The sequence below is a fragment of the Labeo rohita genome, chromosome 25, assembly GCF_022985175.1.
Source record: "Labeo rohita strain BAU-BD-2019 chromosome 25, IGBB_LRoh.1.0, whole genome shotgun sequence".
Classification (NCBI taxonomy): domain Eukaryota; kingdom Metazoa; phylum Chordata; class Actinopteri; order Cypriniformes; family Cyprinidae; genus Labeo; species Labeo rohita.
Window position 1 is genome coordinate 13,644,793 of NC_066893.1, and position 21,624 is coordinate 13,666,416.

At 37.9% G+C, this 21,624-nt stretch overlaps 2 protein-coding genes across 2 annotated transcripts in view; both read right to left on the minus strand.

Moving 5' to 3' along the window:
• LOC127156767 (interferon-induced GTP-binding protein Mx3) overlaps window positions 1-11,650 on the minus strand; it is a 205,701-nt gene extending 194,051 nt beyond the window's left edge. The window contains exons 1-4 of the mRNA XM_051099812.1: window positions 11,497-11,650; window positions 1,631-1,827; window positions 657-767; window positions 436-546 (exon numbers count right to left, since the gene is read on the minus strand). Coding sequence (XP_050955769.1) covers window positions 436-546; window positions 657-767; window positions 1,631-1,827; window positions 11,497-11,579 — 502 coding nt within the window. The 5' untranslated portion in view covers window positions 11,580-11,650. The remainder of the gene's footprint in view (window positions 1-435; window positions 547-656; window positions 768-1,630; window positions 1,828-11,496) is intronic.
• A 2,641-nt stretch (window positions 11,651-14,291) lies between these two features.
• Window positions 14,292-21,600, minus strand: mxh (myxovirus (influenza virus) resistance H). The gene is given in 14 exon segments (XM_051100191.1): window positions 14,292-14,883; window positions 14,974-15,063; window positions 15,066-15,230; window positions 15,306-15,382; window positions 15,471-15,629; window positions 16,937-17,069; window positions 17,164-17,286; window positions 17,365-17,443; window positions 17,527-17,725; window positions 17,810-17,948; window positions 18,912-19,066; window positions 19,214-19,351; window positions 19,429-19,625; window positions 21,384-21,600. Coding segments are annotated over 14 exon segments (1,929 nt in total). The 5' UTR covers window positions 21,434-21,600; the 3' UTR covers window positions 14,292-14,658.
• Between the last annotated feature and the right edge of the window lie 24 nt (window positions 21,601-21,624).

Genomic DNA, 21,624 nt, shown 5'->3' on the forward strand with positions numbered 1-21,624 from the left:
CACGCCGCCGCCTTATATACCCGTATATACGGGGGAGTGGCTCGGCATGCAAATACCACTCGCCAATGTTCATGAATGTTCATTGGCCTTTTGAATAAGGCTTGGAGATGATTGGACTCTCAAGCGAGTTCCCATATGTAACGTCTCCGTTCCCTCCTTCAGGGAACGAGGGTTACGTACGTAACCTAGACGTTTCTCATATACCAGAATGTGGCTATACAACAAAACTGTTATGCTATGGGTTCTGCACAGTGATTGATATAGTGAATAGAAATGTTGAATTGACAAATCAGCATCCAAGACTGTAAGAAAAATCAGTTTTTCAAAGACAAAATAAATATGTACACAGTTACTGTTTGTGACATCAGTTTAACATTTTGATCTCCTTATTATGTAACATTGAAAAGGAAAGAGATTTTTAGCAGGTTTACTAACCTGCTGCCACATGTTTTTCAACTAATGAAGGATCTAAAAATTCAATTTTCTTCTTATTGTGAGTTGACTGTGCTGCCTCTCCACTCGCCTGTTTGCTGGCTTTAATAGGACCTGCAACAAAACATGGTTTAAATCCAGTTGTAAAAGTGTTAATTTCAAGCCAGCTGAAAGAAACCCTTCCAAATAAGTAAACAAAACACACTGCAAGCTGTACTACTAACCTGCAATATTCACAGATTCACCTGTTTTGTTATTGTAAGTTAAAACAGCCTTCCAGTTGACTCCTGGTACCTTCTTCAGTCTTAACTCTAATGGACATCTGGTGACAATTCCTACAGCCAACACAGTTGAGTTAGCAATCAAAAGAAAACAAAAAGTGGAACATGTGACAAGTGCTTTCTCCATCTATCTATCTATCTATCTATCTGTCTGTCTATCTATCTATATATCTGTCTATCTGTCTGTCTGTCTGTCTTAGAGTATTATTATTATTATTATTATTATTATTATTATTATTATTATTACTATTATTATTATTATTATTATTATTATTATTATTATTATTAATATTCTTATTATTTGTTTTGTTTTAAAACCATGTTAATGAGAAGCAGGGCTTTTCCCTGAATCATAATCTTACCAAAACTACAGTAAACTCTGGATTCAAGATTTACAGTAGATTTTCATAAAGGAAACTACAAAGCAGAATTTAATAGTTCTAAAAAAAAACATTTTACTTCATTAAAGTAAAATACTGCTTTCATAATTAAGCGGCTATAACACAAAGGAATATTAATATTGTTAAATGTATTTGCAGTAAACTCACAAATATCTATTATTTGTTTCTGTCCTTTATTTAAATGCCCTAAGCCCAGCAAAAGCTGTTGCTGTTTCTGGAAACCTGTTTGCTTTGACCTTATCTGGTGTTAATGCATTTATGCTTTAAATCTGTTGTAGTCTAGAATATTCATGCATACCTATTGTATCTTTGTGTATTGGAGTTTTAAAAAAATACTATTTATTCCTGTTTTACAAAACATAGTGCCAGGACCCTATGTGTTTTTAATGTGGGCCTTGTCACCAGATCTCAGGCAAACCAATAGAATAGAGCAATATTGGAGAGGTGTGCATAAAGAGGTCATTGAGTGTGTATGAATATCCAGTAGCAAAGAAGAAGAGTAAAATTAGTCCTCACCGGTCCCTCTTGGTAATCCAACTCCAGACAGCGCTTCCAACACAGAGCTTTTTCCAGAACTCTGGTCTCCAATCACTGCAATAGTTGGTAACGCCAAGTCCTTCTGAATGCCAACTGACCGTAGAGTGTCAATCAGATCAATGTATGGACGAATGCTCTCCTCTACATGACTGTGGACTTCTCCCTTCATTTCCTGACTGTAAAGATAAACATACATATGTAAAAAAAATAAATCACAGATTGTACTGTATTTCTTTCATTGTTTGGTGTTTCATACATAGTTTCCCTTTAATTAGTTTAATGCATTTTAGATTGAATATTTGACTGATGCGATACCTTGCTTGTGCTGTGCTCTATCTGCCTGTGTAGGAAGTGTATTATTTTAAGCAATTAAATCAGCGTAAAACTCTTAAACAGTAACCTGTGTCATGTGGATCATTTGCTGAGCAACAAAGATAGCCATGTTCATTAATCATGACATTAGACTGATTTTAAAACAACACTGTTAAAAACATGTGAAAAGAATGGTTAAAAAAACACATCTGTTGTTGCCAGAATTTTACCTTAAAAATGGATAATGTCCTGGCATTTAACAAACTTGATAAAAAGGATAGTTCCGGTCTTTGATTCTGATTGGTTGAGCCGCATTCTAAGCTGTTGTAAATTTAAGGCCCTTTCACACTGAATGTGGCAGTCTCGAATGTCTAGTTCATTTTCAGTGGGAGAAATGTGGAAAGCGCCAAACCGCACAGGCGGTTTTGCCGGTGGCGCAGAGGTGAAAATGGGTCTATGTAGCAGTTTAGCCAATTGCTGTGAACATGTTCAAAATATGACATAAAATATAGCAAATCAGCATCCTCAAATCATTATTTTATTTTATCCATACTGATACTTGCACCACTCTATGACACCATGCTGTAAACACTATTTGCACTATAAACTTATTAATTTCAAGCACCGGGTCCTGGGTCCTGGGTCAAGCCATGTCGTTCCTGAGTCAAGCCAAGTTGCAGCAGATCTTCACGAGTCAAGTCAAATTGCTGCTGTCTTTCCTGAGCCAAGTCAAGTTGCGGCTGTCGTCCAGGAGCCAAGCCAAGCCACAATTGATCTTCATGAACCAAATCAAGCCACGGCAGGCCTCCCCGAGTCAAGTGCGGCTACGGCAGGCCTCCCTGAGTCAAGTGCGGCCACGGCAGGCCTCCCTGAGTCAAGTGCGGCCACGGCAGGCCTCCCTGAGTCAAGTCAAAAAACTGTTGTTCTACCAGAATCTCACCAGGTCCCCTCTGACCTTCTCAAACCACCTCCCATATCAGCTGACCACGCAGAGCCCACGCTCCCAAGCCACGCAGAGCCCACGCTCCCAAGCCACGCAGAGCCCACTCTCCCAAGCCACGCAGAGCCCACGCTCCCAAGCCACGCAGAGCCCACATTCACAAGCCATAAGTCCATAGCATCAGCACCCTCGAGGTCAACAGACACCCCACTATCTACTGTGCTGCCTGTAATGGCCATCGCCATTTTCAGTGTGTGGGCAGCACGCTGTGCTCTAGAGGCCTCATCTGTCCACAAGTCTGCTCCAGAGACCTCGTCTATCAACGAATCTGGTTCAGAGGCCTCGTCTGTCCATGAGTCTGCTCCAGAGGCCTTATCGGTCCACAAGTCTGCTCCAGAGGCCTCGCGTGTCCACGAGTCTGCTCCCGAGGCCTCGCCTGTCCACGAGTCTGCTCCCGAGGCCTCGCCTGTCCACGAGTCTACGCCAGAGGCCTCTTCTGTCAAAGAGTCTGCGCCAATGCCCCCAGAAGCAGCAGCTCCGGCTGCAGAACCTCCTAAAGGGGCGGCGTTTCCCCAAGGACTCTCTGCCCGTCCTGTCACGGCCATGAAGGCCATTTATGACTTCCCTGCCTCACCTGCCCAAGCATCTGCGCCCATGCCCCCAGAGGTGTCAGCGCATGCTGTAGATCCTCCCATGGGGGTGGCGTCCCAGGATGAACTCTCTGCCCGCCAGGTCGCAATCAAGAAGACCCATATGAAACTCTCTGCCTGTCATGCCACGGCCAAGAAAATCATGCATGAACACACCGCTCTGCTATGCATGTCATTAGTCCCACTGTGGATATCTCTGCTCCTGTTTGTTATGCCTGCTCTGCCTGCCTCGCCATGGCTCCCTGTTATGCCTGCTCTGCCTGCCTCGCCATGGCTTCCTGTTCTGCCTGCTCTGCCTGCTGCGCCACGGCTTCCTGTTCTGCCTGCTCTGCCTGCCCCACCATGGTCCCCTACTCTGCCATTGCTCCACGGCCCGGGCCCTCCAGTACTACACGGTCTGCCACAGCTCCACGGTCCAGGCCCTCCAGTACTTCACGGTCTGCTACTGCTCCACGGCCCAGGTCCTCCAAGGTTCCACTGTCTGCCACAGCTCCACGGCCCTGGACCTCCAAGGTTCCACTGTCTGCCACAGCTCCACGGCCCAGGTCCTCCAAGGTTCCACTGTCTGCCACAGCTCCACGGCCCTGGTCCTCCAGTGCTTTACTGTCTGCCACTGCTCCATGGTCCAGGTCCTCCAGTGCTTCACTGTCTGTCCCTGCTCCACGATCCAGGTCCTCCAGTGTTTCACTGTCTGTCCCTGCTTCACGATCCAGGCCCACCTGCTCTACATGGACCTGGCCCTCTGTCCCACCCCCTGTTTTGCCTCTGTTCCCCCACCCACCTGGACTGTTGTTGTTTTGAGCGCCAGGAGTCGCTCCTAGGGGGGGGGGATTCTGTAACGCCAAGCCAGCAGAGGGAGCCCTCACCCTAGGACTGCCTGCATGCTCCCTCTGCTGCTTCTATTGTTACTTCCTGTTTGTCACTATTTAAAGACTGGCCATGTGCTCAATACTTTGCGAAGTATTGCCAGTTCAACCTGCCTTACCGAGCGTTTATATTTACTCTGTTGGATTACCTGTTGCTACCTTGCTTTGTTTATGGACTCTTGAGTTTACGGATTACCCCTATTGGATTGTTTGCTGTTTCTGGACTGACTTCACGGTATTCGACCCACTGCCTGCTTTATCTCTCTGCTGCTTGGATTATGTTTATGTTTTGTATGCTGTTGGACTGCTTTTCTGGTTATCGACCCTCTGCCTGTTTCCACGTTTATGTTTGCTGTCGTTTGCAATAAACTTCTGCAATTGGATTCAAACGCCGCCTCAGCATCCTTGTTACAATCACATAAGAAAGATTGGTGGGATCTCTAACTTGTAGAATGTCTTACTGTATTATCAAGGAAGACACAAGTTATAATAAAATAGATTTTATTAACAAAAGATAGACAAGAGTAATCCACAACTACTAAATGAATACCATGAATGGAAAAGGAATAAAGTGCATAAGATGCATAAAATACAAGTGATTATGTTGGGTGTTGCTATTTCAGAGCTACATGATCTGGAAAGATAAACTGTTGCTACTCTGAAACAAATAAAGTGAAGAACCTTATTATGCATCAAACAAATACGTATAAGATTTGTTATCAACTGCAGTCAGCTATATAATATCTAATGTAAATTAGAAAATCATATACTGATAATATACAACAATGCCAAGGTCTCTGGAAGTGATATTTACATTCTCTGTGGTTCAGTGAGCAGTCTGGTGGCGGTGACTTCCACTGGTTGCACTGGTGGCAGTACAGTGGAGAAAGGAGCAGGAATCCGTTTTGACAGCCTTCAAGATGAAGCGCTGTAAGATGCTGATCTCCTGAAGCACCAAAGGGTCCTAAGATCTGGAACACGCAGATGTGGCCCTGGAGTAGGTGCTGAAGGTCCTTAGCTTGGAACACACAAGCAAATGTACCTTGAAGTGAAGGTTTGCTCGCCGGAGCTTAACCTTGTTGCAAATGTCTGTGTGTCTTCTGCCTCTCTGGGCTAGAGACTCAGAACTTGGTCAAACCACTTTGTCTCTCTAGGATGGAGACTCAGGATGCTGCATCTGTTGTTGTCTCACTGGACGTAGATTATCTCTTTCCTCGCAGGCTGGAGGCTCAGAATGTGGTCATATCTGTTGCTGCCTCAAAAGCTGGAGACTCAGGCTTGGTATCTGTTGTTGTCTCACCCTTGCGGGTCACAGACTCAGAACAGAGGTGTTTCTGCTATTGTCTCACCCTTGCAGGGCCAGACTCAGAAAAGGTTGTTCTGTTAGTGTCCTTTCTTTTACAAGACTCGGACTCAGAACGAAGTGTTTCTATTACAGTCCCTTCCCTTGCGGGTAGCAGACTCAGAACGGGGGTGATCTGTTGCAGTCTCTTTCCTTAACAGACTGAGACTCAGAACTCAGAACTCCATTTCCGTGCTGTGATTGGCTGGTTCCATCAGAGTGGAGGGACACGTGGTTGCCCACCCTTCTTTCCTCCTGTGGAATTTATTTGCATAGTCCAAACACAAAGTTAGAAAAGTGTCACTAAAGTTTTACCGGTCCATTTCTCACATTCCAGACCATGACCAGAATGCATCTGACAATGTTACGAACACATTAAGTCCAAACATGATGGGAAAAGATTGAACTGTCATGCATGCATTCATTTTTCCATTAACAGCTGAGTTTGTGTAAGATGTTGCACTACACATAGCTGTCACCAAGAATACTTATTTCTCTGAATAAGTATAAGATGTGTGTGTTGTAGTGTGCATCAATTTTAAGGTTTGAAAACATAGTTATGAATGAATTTGGATAAATCTCCAAGATCTCTCTTTGTTTCAATTTGTTTCAATTTACTAAGTGCTCATATTGGAGATATGAGTTGTCTACAGGACGCGAGCAGCGACAAAATACAGTAGAACCCATTATGATCATTAATGCTGTCTACACTGGATGCAGTGCAGCGCGACACGACAAATCCCTGACAGTAAACTGCTGCCACGTTCTGTTTATGACCAGGGCTGCATTAACCATTGAGCTAAGCAGGGCTGACGCCCTGGGGCCCGAGCAAGGAGGGGGCCCATGATTGGCTGTGGAGTAGATTGACTGGCCATCGGTATCGCCAAAGCCCCACCACGCCCCCAACATATTAGCGCTATTAGGAGTTTTTTCCATAAATTCTCTAACGCAGCATTTGAATTTGGTTTACAAATCAAATGCATTTTACTTTTGAACGACCTGTGCATGTACCTCAGGTGATCGCTGCACCTAATGTCCACATTCACCTCTCTTCACTTCGTTCTGGCATAATCTGGAAATGGTATGCAATAGAACTTATCTTCGATAAGTAAAAAAGTAAACTTTTCTAAAAACAAAAGGGGCTATCTAAAAAAAACTATGGAGAGGGGAAAACATGAGTTAGTCAAATCCCCATCTTATTTTGTTTTTTTTATACTATGGAAGCAACTGTTTGTTTACCAGTATTGTTCCAACTATATATTTTTTGTGTTCAACAGCAGAAGGAAACACATACAGGTTTAGGACAACAACAGAATTTGTGTGAATTATTCCTATAAAGCAGCCTAGATGCTGTTACCATTTGTGTAAAACATTAGAAATAAATCACTGTCCTTGACTGACTTTTTTGTGATATTGAAATTGGTAGCAAGAATTACCACTCTATCTACCTATCTATCCAAAGTCCCTTTAGGACAAGCAATTTTACTCAGCGACCACCTTTGGACCTCAGCGCAGTACTGAGCGCACGTCTCAGGCCCTGTTTACATTAGTGCGCTGTTTTAAAATGAAACGATCCATGTCTACACTATCAATTTCAAACAATCTCCGTCTACACCAGTGGTTCTCAACTCCAGTTCTCGAGGCCCACTGCTCTGCACATTTTGCATGTCTCCCTCATTTAACACACCTCATTCAGATCATCAGCTTGTTAGGAAAAAGCTCCGTGAACTGAACTGAGTGTGTCAGATTCAGAAACATACAAAATGTGCAGAGCAGTGGGCCCAGAATTGAGACTGGAGTTGGGAACCACTGGTCTACACTACCATGCACTACCATACACTACCAACACCAGCATAAGGCTAAAAGCAGCCTAATGTTTTTAACATGACTTAATTTGTGTTTAACGTGATAACAATTTAATAGAAACATTGTAAGGTACTAATGCTTACATTTCCTTAGTTATTCAAAAAGCAGCTAAGAACATTAACGTTATCAAAGAACATCATCACTGACTAGCCTAGTCTAGCACAAGTATATGCACTTCAAAAAACACTCCTGGTACCATAAGTGAATACAACAGTTACATCACTGTATATATATGATAATGAATAAATCTCTTACCCCTTATTAGGGACTTTAAGCAACAGTTTGACGGCTACGATGACCGGAAGTAAACTGTTACACCGCCGTAGCCGAGAACGTAAAAATCATTAAGCAACCATAAACAAGACAGTACAACGCGGCATTCATTTATTTAATACAACTTATGGATTATGAGGACGATGTTTAGGCAATACTTACATTGTTCTTTTTTTACATCATCTCTAGTCTCCGTGCTACCTGATGCTGTTGCCAACAGTACCCTGGTAAAAAAAAAACAGCATATGCTGGTAGGTATGTTTTGATGCTGGTTTAAGCTGGACCTTTGCTGGTTTATGCTGGACCTTGACCAGCAACATGACCAGCAAAAACCAGCAAAGGACCAGCATTCCAGCATCAAAACATACCTACCAGCATATGCTGTTTTTTCACCAGGGTAGACATATGTTTGTACAAATTAAAAAAAAAAAAAAAATCGTTAAAATTAGCGAAAACCTATCGACACAGATTAAATGAAAGACTAATGTTAGAATCGTATACTGACGGAATTGCAGTGGTATAAACTATAAAACATAACATTAATCGACCTAATCTGTCACGTTGTAAAGACTACGGCAAACCAGCTGTTCTCCCGTAGTAGACGGTCACAGTAGAACGTCAAGAAGTGGCAGTTAAAGTCGTGAACGCGCAATATGACGTCGGAATGCCGTTGCCTTTCCATAAGTGACTGCTGCTTAAAGTCGATATTTAAGGGAGAGCGGGGACGGGGACAACACTTTTTGCATTTCCTTCAGTTTCTCAGAGACTGTTTGTATTAGAAAGCCAAAATTTTAATACAATAAAGCCACATCTGTCAGATACTTTCACAAATCTGGTCCGTGACCTTCTGCTCGCTCTCCACCAGATGTCGCCCTCTCAGTATATTGACACACACTACACAGACTGTTGCATGTCACCCCGGACTACACTTCTTACTATCCGTTGCACTGATTACACGCATAAATAAATAACAGAGCTCACAGTATGTGAAATGTAATGTTCTCAGTGCCACTGTGCTCAACAAGGCAGCCCAAACGACGTAACTTTTTCCCAAAGAAAAAAACACACTTTCTGTAGTTAGAGTTTTCCCTCTTTTCCTCGCTTTTATTCGCTTTTAAATAGCTTGTAAATGCTTGTGCGCGTTTTACTTTCATTTTCGAATTGGCGGCAATTCGGCGTCAATTGACTGAATTGATAACAACAAAACCATCATATCGAACCGAACCGTTACAACCCTAAAACAAACAATACACAGAAACTATAACTATTTAACTATAGAAATAAATAAATATATAAATAAATAAATATTTGATTTTGTATAGCCTCCTCTGGCTTTGATAAAAGCATGCATTCTTGCTATGATAATTTTTATGCACATTCCCACAGTCTCCGTGTTACTGACTTCCAGGTAGTTTCTAGTTGTTCCCAAGGACTTGCTTTTGATTAAACTTTGGGCAGTCTTTAAATCTTTAAATCCATTCAATCCCAACAATAATTGTATTTTAGTATTAGAAACACTACTGTGACTAAAGATCTTGCATATACTGGTGGATTAATCATTACAGAAACAAACATATCATTGGTTATCACCAATACTTAGTTTATGGCAGCTGAAAAAATAGAAAAAAAATAGTTCATGAAAAACAAAAAATAAGCGATTAACAGATATTAGTATACCTGTGACAGTTGAATTCACTAGTTCTAAAATGTTTCAATTTGCTGCATACTATTATTATCTTAGAACAGACTGGATTACGCCTCTGTGAGTCAGGTTCACAAGTTCTAAATAATTTATCAGAGTACACTGTAAAAAGGTGGTAACCTGATTTTGTAAGGATTTTTACTAAGTTCATTATAAAATAATATATTAAATATGAAATTTTATATTTCATATTAGTAAACTTAGTAAAATGTGTGTGGGGAGGTGGGGGGTGCGGGGAACACTCTAGGTGTCGTTGCCCAGGGGCACCGAAGAGTCTTAATCTGCCACTGCACGCACGGATTGTGGGAAATCGAAGGCTGCGAAGGATACATCCAGGGGTGATTCTAGAATTTTTATTTTAGGGGGCCCCCAGTGACGGTATAATAACAAAAATATCATAGGGGTGGCATACTATTCTTATTGGAATATTCCACTGTATTGTATAGATAGGATATAACATGTGATTACTGAATAAGCCAAATACAAGTCTTTCTGATCTCACACACACACACACACACACGTCTGGTTTATTATCTTTGTGGGGACTCTCCATAGGCGCAATGATTTATATACTGTCCAAACTGTATTTTCTATCCCCTTACCCTAACCCTACCCCTAAACCTAACCCTTACAGAAAACTTTCTGCATTTTTACTTTCTCAAAAAATCTCATTCTGTATGATTTATAAGCTTTTGTACCCATGGGGACCTCAATTTAGGTCCCCATTGTGACACGAGTCCCCATTAGTATGTGTGTATTCAGGTTTAAGTCCCCAGGATATATAAACCAAAAGCACACATACACACACACACACACACACACACACACACACACACACACACACACCTGTTTACTGTACAAATTCTAAATTTTACTGTTTAAAATGTTCTGTTCAACTGAAAATGGCAGCATCGTTTTATAAAGTATGTGTTTATGTGCTTAATTTTCGCTGAAACAGCTGTGGTGTGCTGAGGGGTGAACACAGCGATGGGGAACCGATTGATTTCCCACGACATTTTATATACTGTATTTAAACTGCACAGATGCAGATATTATAACAATGTATCGATAAACACAGACCCCGTCCTTCGTTTTTCGCTCTGCGGTCTGCGAACTGAAGAACGCGCTGCAAGAAAGACCGGAGGAGCCGATCGAAGTCTGCCGCAATTTTCATATGAAACGTAAAGGGGACTGAGGCGATCACGAATTCGTGTACAGTTTATGGAGCTAATCGCAAAATTTTAGGGGGGGCTGAGTAGTCAAGGGCTGAGTATATTCTTTGGATTCGTGACTTTATTTTTTATTTATTTATTTATTTATTTATTTTTCACATTGCTGACTGTTGATTGTACATACAGAGCTCATTTGACAGAAAGGAACCATGCACTTGTGGTTTGAAAGGAACCTTATTGAAAATAATACCACTGTAACACGAACTAATTATATATTTCTTTACTGGCAACAGATTAATTTAGGTTAACTTTTGGCTTGGTGGTTAATTGTATTCCATTTTTCCTGATATTTTAAGATGCCAACGTGAAATAAGTAGTAACACGAATCGAACCCATCATATAAAAGAACCTGGGCGTCACCCATAAAATTCCTATAGTGACAGGAAGGTGGCGTTACAAATGGCACAGGACACGTTCTTAGATCACTCTCTACTGCACATAGAGAATGATTGCATTTGGGAAACGCTGATATAGTGCAAATTCTTGCCACTTGCCTTCTAGTATATAAATGTACATTATTATAGCAAGAAATAAGCCAGTCTTCTAAAGGCATAAATATTCACCCTAGTCCTATTCAACAAAATCTCAAAATAAATTAACAATAAGTTAACATTCTAATTCAATTTTAGCTTAATAATAAGCAAAATTAAGTGCATACTAACCTTTCATTTTGTGAACTATCAGTACCACCATAAGCATTTCTTTGATCTGGAGAATTCTCGCTGAATGTGCCTGAAATGGACATTTTCTGGAAAATGAAAGCAGGAAAAAAAGGAACAGAAACGTCTAAGAATGTGCTTGATAATGTCCTTCCTTTCGGATGACTCAGGGAGTTCTGCAATGCACCATAGGCGGAGTTTCACTTTTGTGTGTGTGGTTACCTAATGCAGATCAGCCTGCGCATCTTTCTTTCACTTTCACTTTCATTTTCACTTTCTTTATCTCATCTGATACAGTTTCAGTCAAATCATTCTCTATGAGCCGTGCTGTAAAAGATGTTTCATGTCCTAAGACTAAAGAAAACTGGACAAGCTAGATATTATCACCAGCATCTAAGTTCTTATATAAAAAAGAAAATAGACATTAATGCTGCTGTTGTCTGCTAACGTGTTAGCCTAATAAAATGGCTTCTTTATGAGATGTTTTAGCGCTTGTTATGTAAAATATTCAGATTATCTTATAAATGTAGGTCTTATCTTTATTCTTATTACTATTTACTGTAAATACCCAATAATGTTAGAGATCTACAGTTTGTACCTTACAAATACGTATGCAGTTGGCTAGGGTCACTGAATCTGACAAGTAAAAATTCATATAGCTGAATGTTACCACTCTTTATTTCTTAATAATTGACTAAAAACGTTTAAAGTGACTCATGTGATGTGTTAGCTCCTTTTCTTTCTATTTTACATATAGCATATTGATTAGATATTGAATGAATGAATGAATGAATGATCGCATTTATATAGCGCTTTCATTGTGTATTGCTATACACCCAAAGCGCTTTACAATCACATGGGGGGATCTCTCCTCAACCACCACCAGTGTGCAGCATCCACTTGGATGATACGACGGCAGCTCAAAACTCAAAACTATCCTAAAAGTGGCACAATCGCGTTTCGATGGGGGTCCCCTGGTAAAATTCATGTTCTAGGGGGGTAAAATACACATTATTGGCGGGATTCCCATTGCAAAAATTAGCATGCAGAGGCTAAATATTACATTATTGGGGTTGCTTCAAACCGCGGACATGAAAAATAACCCATGGCAGCAGTGTTAAAGTAGCCCAATTCCGCGGGAAAACCATGCACTTGGCAATACTGGCTCTGACTGTAACTCAGCAGCTGGGTTGTTTCGTTGGAGACTGGCTCAACCCAGCGGTTGGGTAGAAAAAAAAATAACCCAGTGTTAAAAATGGCCCAGCAGCTTAGTTACAGAAAAACTACCAGCCTGGGTAAAAATTATTAAAAATAACCCAAAAAATGACTCAACGTGCTGAACCAAGCATTTTGTAGTTTTAGTGACAAAGAGCACGGGTTAGAGCACACTCAAGGTTGCAGCAGTAAGGGCATCCATCCCAAAGAAAAAAAGAGAAAAAAAAAAAAAACTATTGCTTTTTGTATGAATGGGTCTGTAAGGGAGCCAGTGGTGTATCAACTGCAGGGGAAAAAAAAAAAAAAAAGGCCTCTCAGATATTCCCAACAGCATACACACCACTTCTCCAAATGTAAAGGCGGCTGGAGGCGAAAAAAAAATAAGGTAACATGACAATGGAGTCAAAAATTCGAAATGTTTATTCCCAGAGGTGCAAGTTTTCCACTGATGTGTCAGCGATATTTACCAAAAAAAAGTTAAAACAAAAACATTTGGCTATGTCAAACAAGTTGACCCAAAAGACAGCAATTATACTTCACAACCATCACACAACTCACTCTACGAGTTCCCTCCAAATCTGAGAAGCCATCTTAAAAAGACTAAGCCCCTCCCTCTCGGACTAAACCATCTGGCAACCCAAAGGTAATAAAGAAACTTAAGAAAAACAAACAAATGTGCTTTAACAAAAACAAACACAAACAATAACCACAAAAAACACTGTTATACAATACGAAAAATAAAAAAAAATGTGAAACAAAAACTCAACTTATTATCAATACTCTACAATGCTCACCTAAAAATTAAACAGAACACCAACCTCCCCCTTCCTACATGAACACAATAAACCACCCCACCTATTGGCAGGAATGAGATCTTTAAAATGGTGAGCATTTACTGTGACCGGGTTTTGACGGTTTGGCATGGGAAAATGTTCCAATACGTAAGTATGACTTTGCATGATATGTACATTTCTATACAAAACAATAAACATTTAACCTGGTCACCGGTCTTGCTTTACTTTTTAACACAGTTCAACACATAAACCAATATGGTGAAGTCTCTCAATCATAAAATGACAATCTAAGGAAAAACGACATAAGGACAGGAACAACATTATATCACACATGATGATTGACAACCATATCTGTGTTAACTGGTGTTCAATTTGGGCAAAACAGATAGGGATGCATATACATGCATGTACACAGTCCCATGTCAAAATAAGAGTCCTTCCCATAATAAGAGTCTCTAGTCACAGAGCCTCACTGTGACAGGGTCTAAAAGGTATAGTTCACCCAAAATAAAATATTGTATCATCACACCTCATGACAGCCAATGACATCTATAAAAGAGTTTAACTTTGTATGTTCAAAAACATCAGTGGAGGTTCTGTGACCTATATATATATATATATATATATATATATATATATATATGTGTGTGTGTGTGTGTGTGTGTGTGAGAGAGAGATTCTGGACCATAAAACCAGTTGCACAAACATACATATGAAAGCTGAATAAATAAAAGAGGCTTAAAACATAAGTTTATATATGTAGAGGAAAAAAAAAAATAAACAAAAGGCATTTATGAATTATAGCTTTGTTTTATTAAAATAGTACATTGTAGTTGGTGGAGAAGACACTGTAAAAAGCTGTTTTTTTATTTTTTATTCAAAAGCACTTTTAGTAGGTACAAGCAAACTATCACTGATACTTTGTCATTTACAAAAGACACTTACTTCACACTCATCTTTAAGGTTTTTTTTTTATTATTTCAAATATTTATTTATGATTATACTGAACCTTAACCATGAACCTAAAAAAATCAATATGATTCCTAAAGCCTCTCAAACTACACCTTTGTTTCTTGACTTTGAGATTTCTTTCACTGCTGACTTTTAAATGCTTTCAGTGATCAAGCATAAATCAAAAACTGAGGCAACTTGTGTCTTAGAGGTATATACTGATGCGTTCTTGGGCCAGACGCAGTCTTTCCATGCGCTGATGTAAGTCTGCTCTCTTCCGTCCAGCCTCTGTGTCCTCCACGAGCAGTTTCACAACATCAGCTCCATCCCGCAGGTCCATAGCATGTGCCCGCAGCATCACGGCAGCTTCCTTCAGTATGAACAGCAGGATAACCATGGGAATGTAGTCGGCCAGACGCTGATACACAATCTGATGGAGTAAGAGAACGTGGGAGGTTTTCAATGCATTCAAAACCAAAAACACAAGTAGATAACACTGAAATCAAGAACACATATAAACCTCATAGTAGATGATCAGTTTATCAGGCGTCAAGCTCCTGGTGTCAAAAACAGCACAGTTGTGGGGTGAGGTCGCGTTTTCTCCCGTATCCAAACAAGTGGATTCAAACTCCTGTCACTTTCCACAAACTTGAAGTCTACAATTTTCTGGGTAAAAATGGGATCTTGTGTGTACACGAGTTTCTCCATGTTAATGTACTCATAGATTCTCTTCTCCACCTTGCTTTCTTGCTTTGATTGAATGTCGTCAATATGGTTCTAAGGGAAAATATACATCACAATGTTATGTTAAAGACTTTTATTGTCTATTCAACAAATGGCATTTTAACCCACCAGTATTATGTGTCTCAGATGAGGGTAGTTTGGGAAACACAGCTCACACATGACCCTGAACTCCTTCTGCACAATACCTAAGATATTAAATGGAAATTGTATTATTAATCATGTCAGATGTAATCCACACATAATTTAAATGCAAGTTAAAGTCCGAATAGCAACCTCGGATGAGCTTCAAAGTATCCAAAGCAGGTTGTTTAAGGTCTCCAACGTGTTTCTTCACCATTGATTCATACACACAGTAGTCACTGAAGGTCACCAGTTCTCTCCCACGATGGGCCTCATCATAGTTTTCTGTCATCTGTTTTACGGACTCTCTGACTAAAACAAACAATCGTACAGTAGTTTTAAAAAATAAAGCAGTTATCACTCCACTTGTCGTTCCAGAAAAACTGAATGTATTTATATTAATGGAGGAGATTTTCAGTGGCTCTTGCTGCAGTTACAACTGTACTGAACCGATTCAAAACACTGAATCATTCTGGAACGAACATAGCTGATGTGTGTTGCTAGACGCAGCGTTTTTTAACGTTTATTTCGTTTATAATTCGGAACTATTTCAAATTAACAATTTCTGAGGTAAGAAAAGTAACTGGCAATATTATGCATAAAAACATAAAAACATAAAAACTTGCATTTATTGTGTGTACTTATACAAGTATCCTTAAAAAAATATGTAAGTTATTAACTTTTTTTAATTTCACATTTAAAAATAGTGTTTAATCATTTATAAATATTTATTCAAATGAAAAACTGTGAAAATAAGTGAGCTGGTATGACCTGCAATATTCTAGATATATTTAGTAAAGAGCCATACAGGTACCTAGTGGGTAAACCATGGCGTTACAAATGAATTTTTTTTTTTATCTCCGACCACAAAATGACTCTAATTTGCCTCTTTGCACTGAAATGTAAAACCCTTTCTAAAGTTTCTAAAGTTTTTCTAAAAATACCATGGTTAAACTATGGTTAGTGCTTGTCGCAGCTCTGTTTTTCAACGGCTCTGGCATTAACAGAAGCGATACATTTTATGATTTACGCCACATTACGTGCACCAAACCGGTAATTCGTTTGAATTTAGTATTAAAACTTACAACATTTGAAAGCTGAAAATTTGTTTAAAATCGCAAGCAGGGTTGCCAATTTGGCGTGAGATTTACATGGGCAGAGTGAGAGCGTGAGACAGAGCCTGAAAGCGTGAGAGTTGGCAACCCTGGTAAAGTTGTCCAAAAGAAGTTCTTAGCAATGCATATTACTGATAAAAAAATTAAGTTTTGATATATCTACGGTAGGAAATTTACAAAATATCTTCATGGAACATAATCTTTACATAATATCTTAATGATTTTGGCATAAAATAAACATTTTAACCCATAGAGTGTATTTTTGGCAATTGCTACAAATACACCCGTGCTACTTAAGACTGGATTTGTGGTCCAGGGTCACATACTTTTGGTCTAAAAATGTATCAAAAGCAGTCGCATTCATGCGTATTCTGTTTGAAAAGACATGAAGGTGAGTAAATGAGGACAGAATGTAATATTTGGGTATACTGTAACATTACATTTGTAGTGTATTGTACACTGTGTCTAGTCATACCAATATTATTATTTATCTATTTGACGTACATGATGCTTTGGAGCTACTCAGATGACATTCCCATTGCTTGAATACTGGTCGAAGGAGTGAGTAGAGGTTCCCACTGTCTGATTCTCCTGTTCTACACAACTCGCTTATCTGGTCACTGAACTCCAAGATTTTCTACACATACAGAGAAGTTCAAGCATGTTAATTTCAGTCAGGCTAGTTTCAGATATTGGACAATACAAAGTAGTGAAGCTTGCCTATACTGTACCTTGCTGAGATAAGGCCCCATTCGCTCAGGTTCTAAAGGAGGACCATCAGCATAATTCTTAAGTTCAACTCTCACTGCAGACAAGTTGATATGAATTTGATCTCTTAGAGATGGAAGTGAAGACTGTAAAATAAAGAGTAACTCATAAGTTTAGTGTGTAGAGTAAGTTTTAGAATATTTCACCATGTTTAACATGCTTGCCTTGATATGTTCGACCAGCTCTTTAGTCAGTCTGGTGGCCAGGCAGGGTATTGAGGCCCTCTGCTCCTCAAGAAGATAACTGGAGACAGGAGCACTCTTAAATGTTTTTGAACATTACATAAAAAAACTGATAATTGCGTATAATTTCTACTGATTCAATACCTGAAGTGCATGTGTTTGGCGAAGAAATCTTTTTCTTGTCTTGTGGCTTCAGACAGAGGAATGTTTTCATTGATGTCACTCTGGCCTCTACATCGGACAATGGTGTAGCCCTTCTTGAGAGGAACTACTTTACCCTGCAGTACTTGTAAGACGTCGGCCTCTGCTCCTTTGTCTATCAGGTCTGGCTTTGTCAGAATTGCTGAAGCAATGAAAAGGTTTTAAATAGGCATGAATGAATTTGCACATCACACTCCGTATCTGTAGTTTATATGAAAAGTTATACCTAAAGTCCTTGAGCCATCAGGATCGACACCCTGAGCCATTCTAAGTGCTTCTGTGGTTGCGACGTCGACGTTGCAGGGAACAACAACCAAATTAATGGTTTCTTTTTTGGAAATGAATTTCAATATCAGGCGTCGAATCTGCAATTATTCAAAGACCAATTTAGAAAACAGTGATCATCTGGAACACACATTTTAAACTGCATCTGCAACAACTTAAAAATATACACTATCAGTCAAAAAAGAAGTTTCTTCTGCTCACCAAGCCTGCATTGATTTGATCCAAAGTATAGCAAAAACAAAAACATTTTGAAATATTTTTACTATTTAAAAAAACTCTTTTCTATTTAAATATTTTTTAAAATGTAATTTATTCCAGTGATTTTTAAGCTGCATTTTTAGTATCATTACTCCAGTCACACGATCCTTCAGAAATCATTTTAATATTCTGATTTGCTGGACAAAAAACATTTTTTATTATTATTGTTGTTGAAAACAGCTGAGTAGATTGTTTACAGGTTCAGAATAACAGTGTTTATCTAAAATAGAAATCTTTTGCAACATTATAAATGTCTTTATCATAATTTTTGATCCATTTAAAGCATCATTGCTAAATAAAAGTATTAATTTCTACGATTTCTTTGAGCAGCAAATTGAGCAGCAAATCAGCATATTAGAATGATTTCTGAAGGATCATGTGACACTGAATACTGGAGTAATAATACTGAAAATTCAGCTTTAAAATCACAGGAATAAATGACATTTTAAAATATATTTAAATAGAAAGCAGTTATTTTAAATAGCAAAAATATTTCACAATATTACTGCTTTTGCTGTATTTTGGATCAAATAAATGCAGGCTTGGATGCAAACATAAAAAATCTTACTGTTCAAAAACTTTTGACTGGTAGTATAAATGTATTGTTTTATATTAAATTTTAAAAAAAAATTTTAAAAAGTTAATTAAGTTTTCAAATTGAATTACATTATTATGTTGCATTTTTAAAAGTAATTTTGTGTAAACAATTTATTTTTCCTGAACTTAATACATACAAATATATGGAATTATTCACAATTATCAAGTAATCAGTATTTTGTTATCACCTGGTCTCCAATGTCTTCCGGTTGCCCTTTCACAGGTACTCTTGTTATTCCAGGCAGATCGATCAGCGTGAGGTCGCACACATCAGGCGATGTGATCTCCAAACTGATGAGATCATCACAGATTCCTACTCCATCTCCAGCAAGCATATTCTGTGCTGTAAAACACAAGTGCTACATACTTACTCAACCTTCATTCTTCATGTAAGTAATATTTCAACTACTGATACAAGGGTCATCGTATATCCTACTATACATTATAATGATTATTTGGTAATGATATTTAGCTTTATATACAGTCTCACCCCTTCTGACGTGACTTTCAACTTGTGCGGGATCATAAAACGTCTCACACACATTATTGTAGGAGATTATGGCAGTCCAAGTGCTCCCATTACTAAGTTTCCTGAGTTTAAGCTCCAGTGGACAACGGGTGACAATACCTGAATGGAACATATTAGAATATATATTTAAAAGATAGACAGATATTCAGTTAATGTTTTTTAGGCGTAAAACATACCACTCCCACGAGGTAGAGCGACCCCTGATAGTGCCTCTAAAACAGAGCTTTTCCCTGAGCTCTGGTCTCCAACCACTGCAATGGACGGCAGTGCAAGTTCCCTCTCGATGCCGATCCGCCTCATATAGTCAATCATCTCAATATAGGGACGAACCTGTGCATCCCACTGCTGCAGAAATATTCCACTGTTCTCGGGGCTTGAAAACCACATTTGACTGTTAGACTGCATTTATATCAAATGAGAATCATTGATGATTTGTAGATCATTTTAACCTAATTTGTCAGTTTAAGTGCAGAATATATATATATATATATATATATATATATATATATATGTATAGTAGTCAACATTTGAAGTGGATCAAAAAAAATTTTGCAAAGTTGTCCTGAGAAAAGAAAGCGTATTGTTTTGGTTTTAGGACAACTTTGATGAAAGGGTTTAATCCACTTCAAATGTATGTACACTACCAGTCAAAAGTTTTTGAACAGTAGGATTTGTAATGTTTTTTAAAAGTCTCTTCTGCTTACCATGCCTGCATTTATTTGATCCGAATGTTAAAATATTTTTACTATTCAAAATAACTGTTTTCTATGTGAATATATTTTAAAATGTAATTTATTCCTGTGATTTCAAAGCTGAATTTTTATCATCATTACTCCGGTCACATGATCCTTCAGAAGTTGTTCAAACATTCTGATTTGCTGCTCAAAAATTTTTTTATTATTATTATTATGTTAAAAACAGCTAAGTATAATGTTTTCAGGTTTCTTTGATAAAAGAAAGTTTAGAAGAACAGCATTTATCTGAAATAGAAATCTTTTGTAACATTATAAATGTCTTTATCACTTTACCCCCCCCCCCCCCCCCCCAAAAAAAAAAAATAAAAAGTGTATAATGTTACAAAATATTTTTATTTCAGATAAATTCTGATCTTTGGATCTTTCTATTCATCAAAGAATCCTAAAAAATGTTTTAAATATTGATAATAATAACAATAATAATAATAATAATAATGTTTCTTAAACAGCAAATCAGAATATTAGAATGATTTCTGAAGGATCATGTGACACTGAAGACTGGAGTAATGATCCTGAAAATGTAGCTTTGATCACGGGAATAAATTACATTTTAAAATGTATTCAAATAGAAAGCAGTTATTTTAAATAGTAAAAAATATTTCACAATATTACTGCTTTTGCTGTATTTTGGATCAAATAAATGCAGGCTTGGTGAGCAGAAGAGATTCTTTAAAAAACATTAAAAATCTTTTAACTGTGTATATATATTTGTATATATATTTGACTTAATGTATTTAATATATATACACTACCGTTCAAAAGTTTGGGGTCAGTACATTTTTATTGTTTCTTTTTTTTTTTTTTTTTTTTTTTTTTTTTAAGAAATTAATACTTTTATTCACCAAGGATGTATTAAGTTAATAATTAAAAGTTTATCAAAAGTTAATAATAAATAATTTATATTGTTATAAAATATTTATATTTTGAATAAACACTGTACTTTTTAAACTTGTTATTCATGAAAGAATCCTGAAAAAAAAATCACAGGTTCCAAAAAATATTTGGCAGCACAACTGTTGATATTATCCAACATTGATCATTCTAATAATAAATCCGCATATTAGAATGATTTCTGAAGGATCATGTGACACTTAAGACTGGAGTAACAGCTGATAAAAATTCAGCTTTTCATCACAGGAATAAATTCTATTTTAAAGTATGTTAAAATAAAAAACATTATTTTATATTGTAAAAACATTTTGCAATATTACTGTTTTTTTTTTCTATATTTTTAATCAAATAAATGCAGCTTTGATGAGCATAAGAGACTTCTTTAAAGACTATTACAAGTCTTACTGACCCCAAACTTTTGAATGGTAGTGTATATATATTTCTATATTTTCTATGTATTTCTATTAAATCAAAGTGTTCCTTACCCATTTTCCTCTGAAGAATCAAAATCCAATATTTCTGGTGAGCTGTCCATGACTGAAATGGAAAAAATCTCACAGGCTGATACTAAATTTGTTATTATATATAAAGTTATAACATACAAAGTGTTTTCTTTTATATTTAAATGTTTAAATCAGAAATCAAAATTTGCTTGAAATGTTAGAATCAATTAAAACTTGCTCAAAAATGCTCAGATGTCAACTCCTGGCAAGTAAGTATCAAATG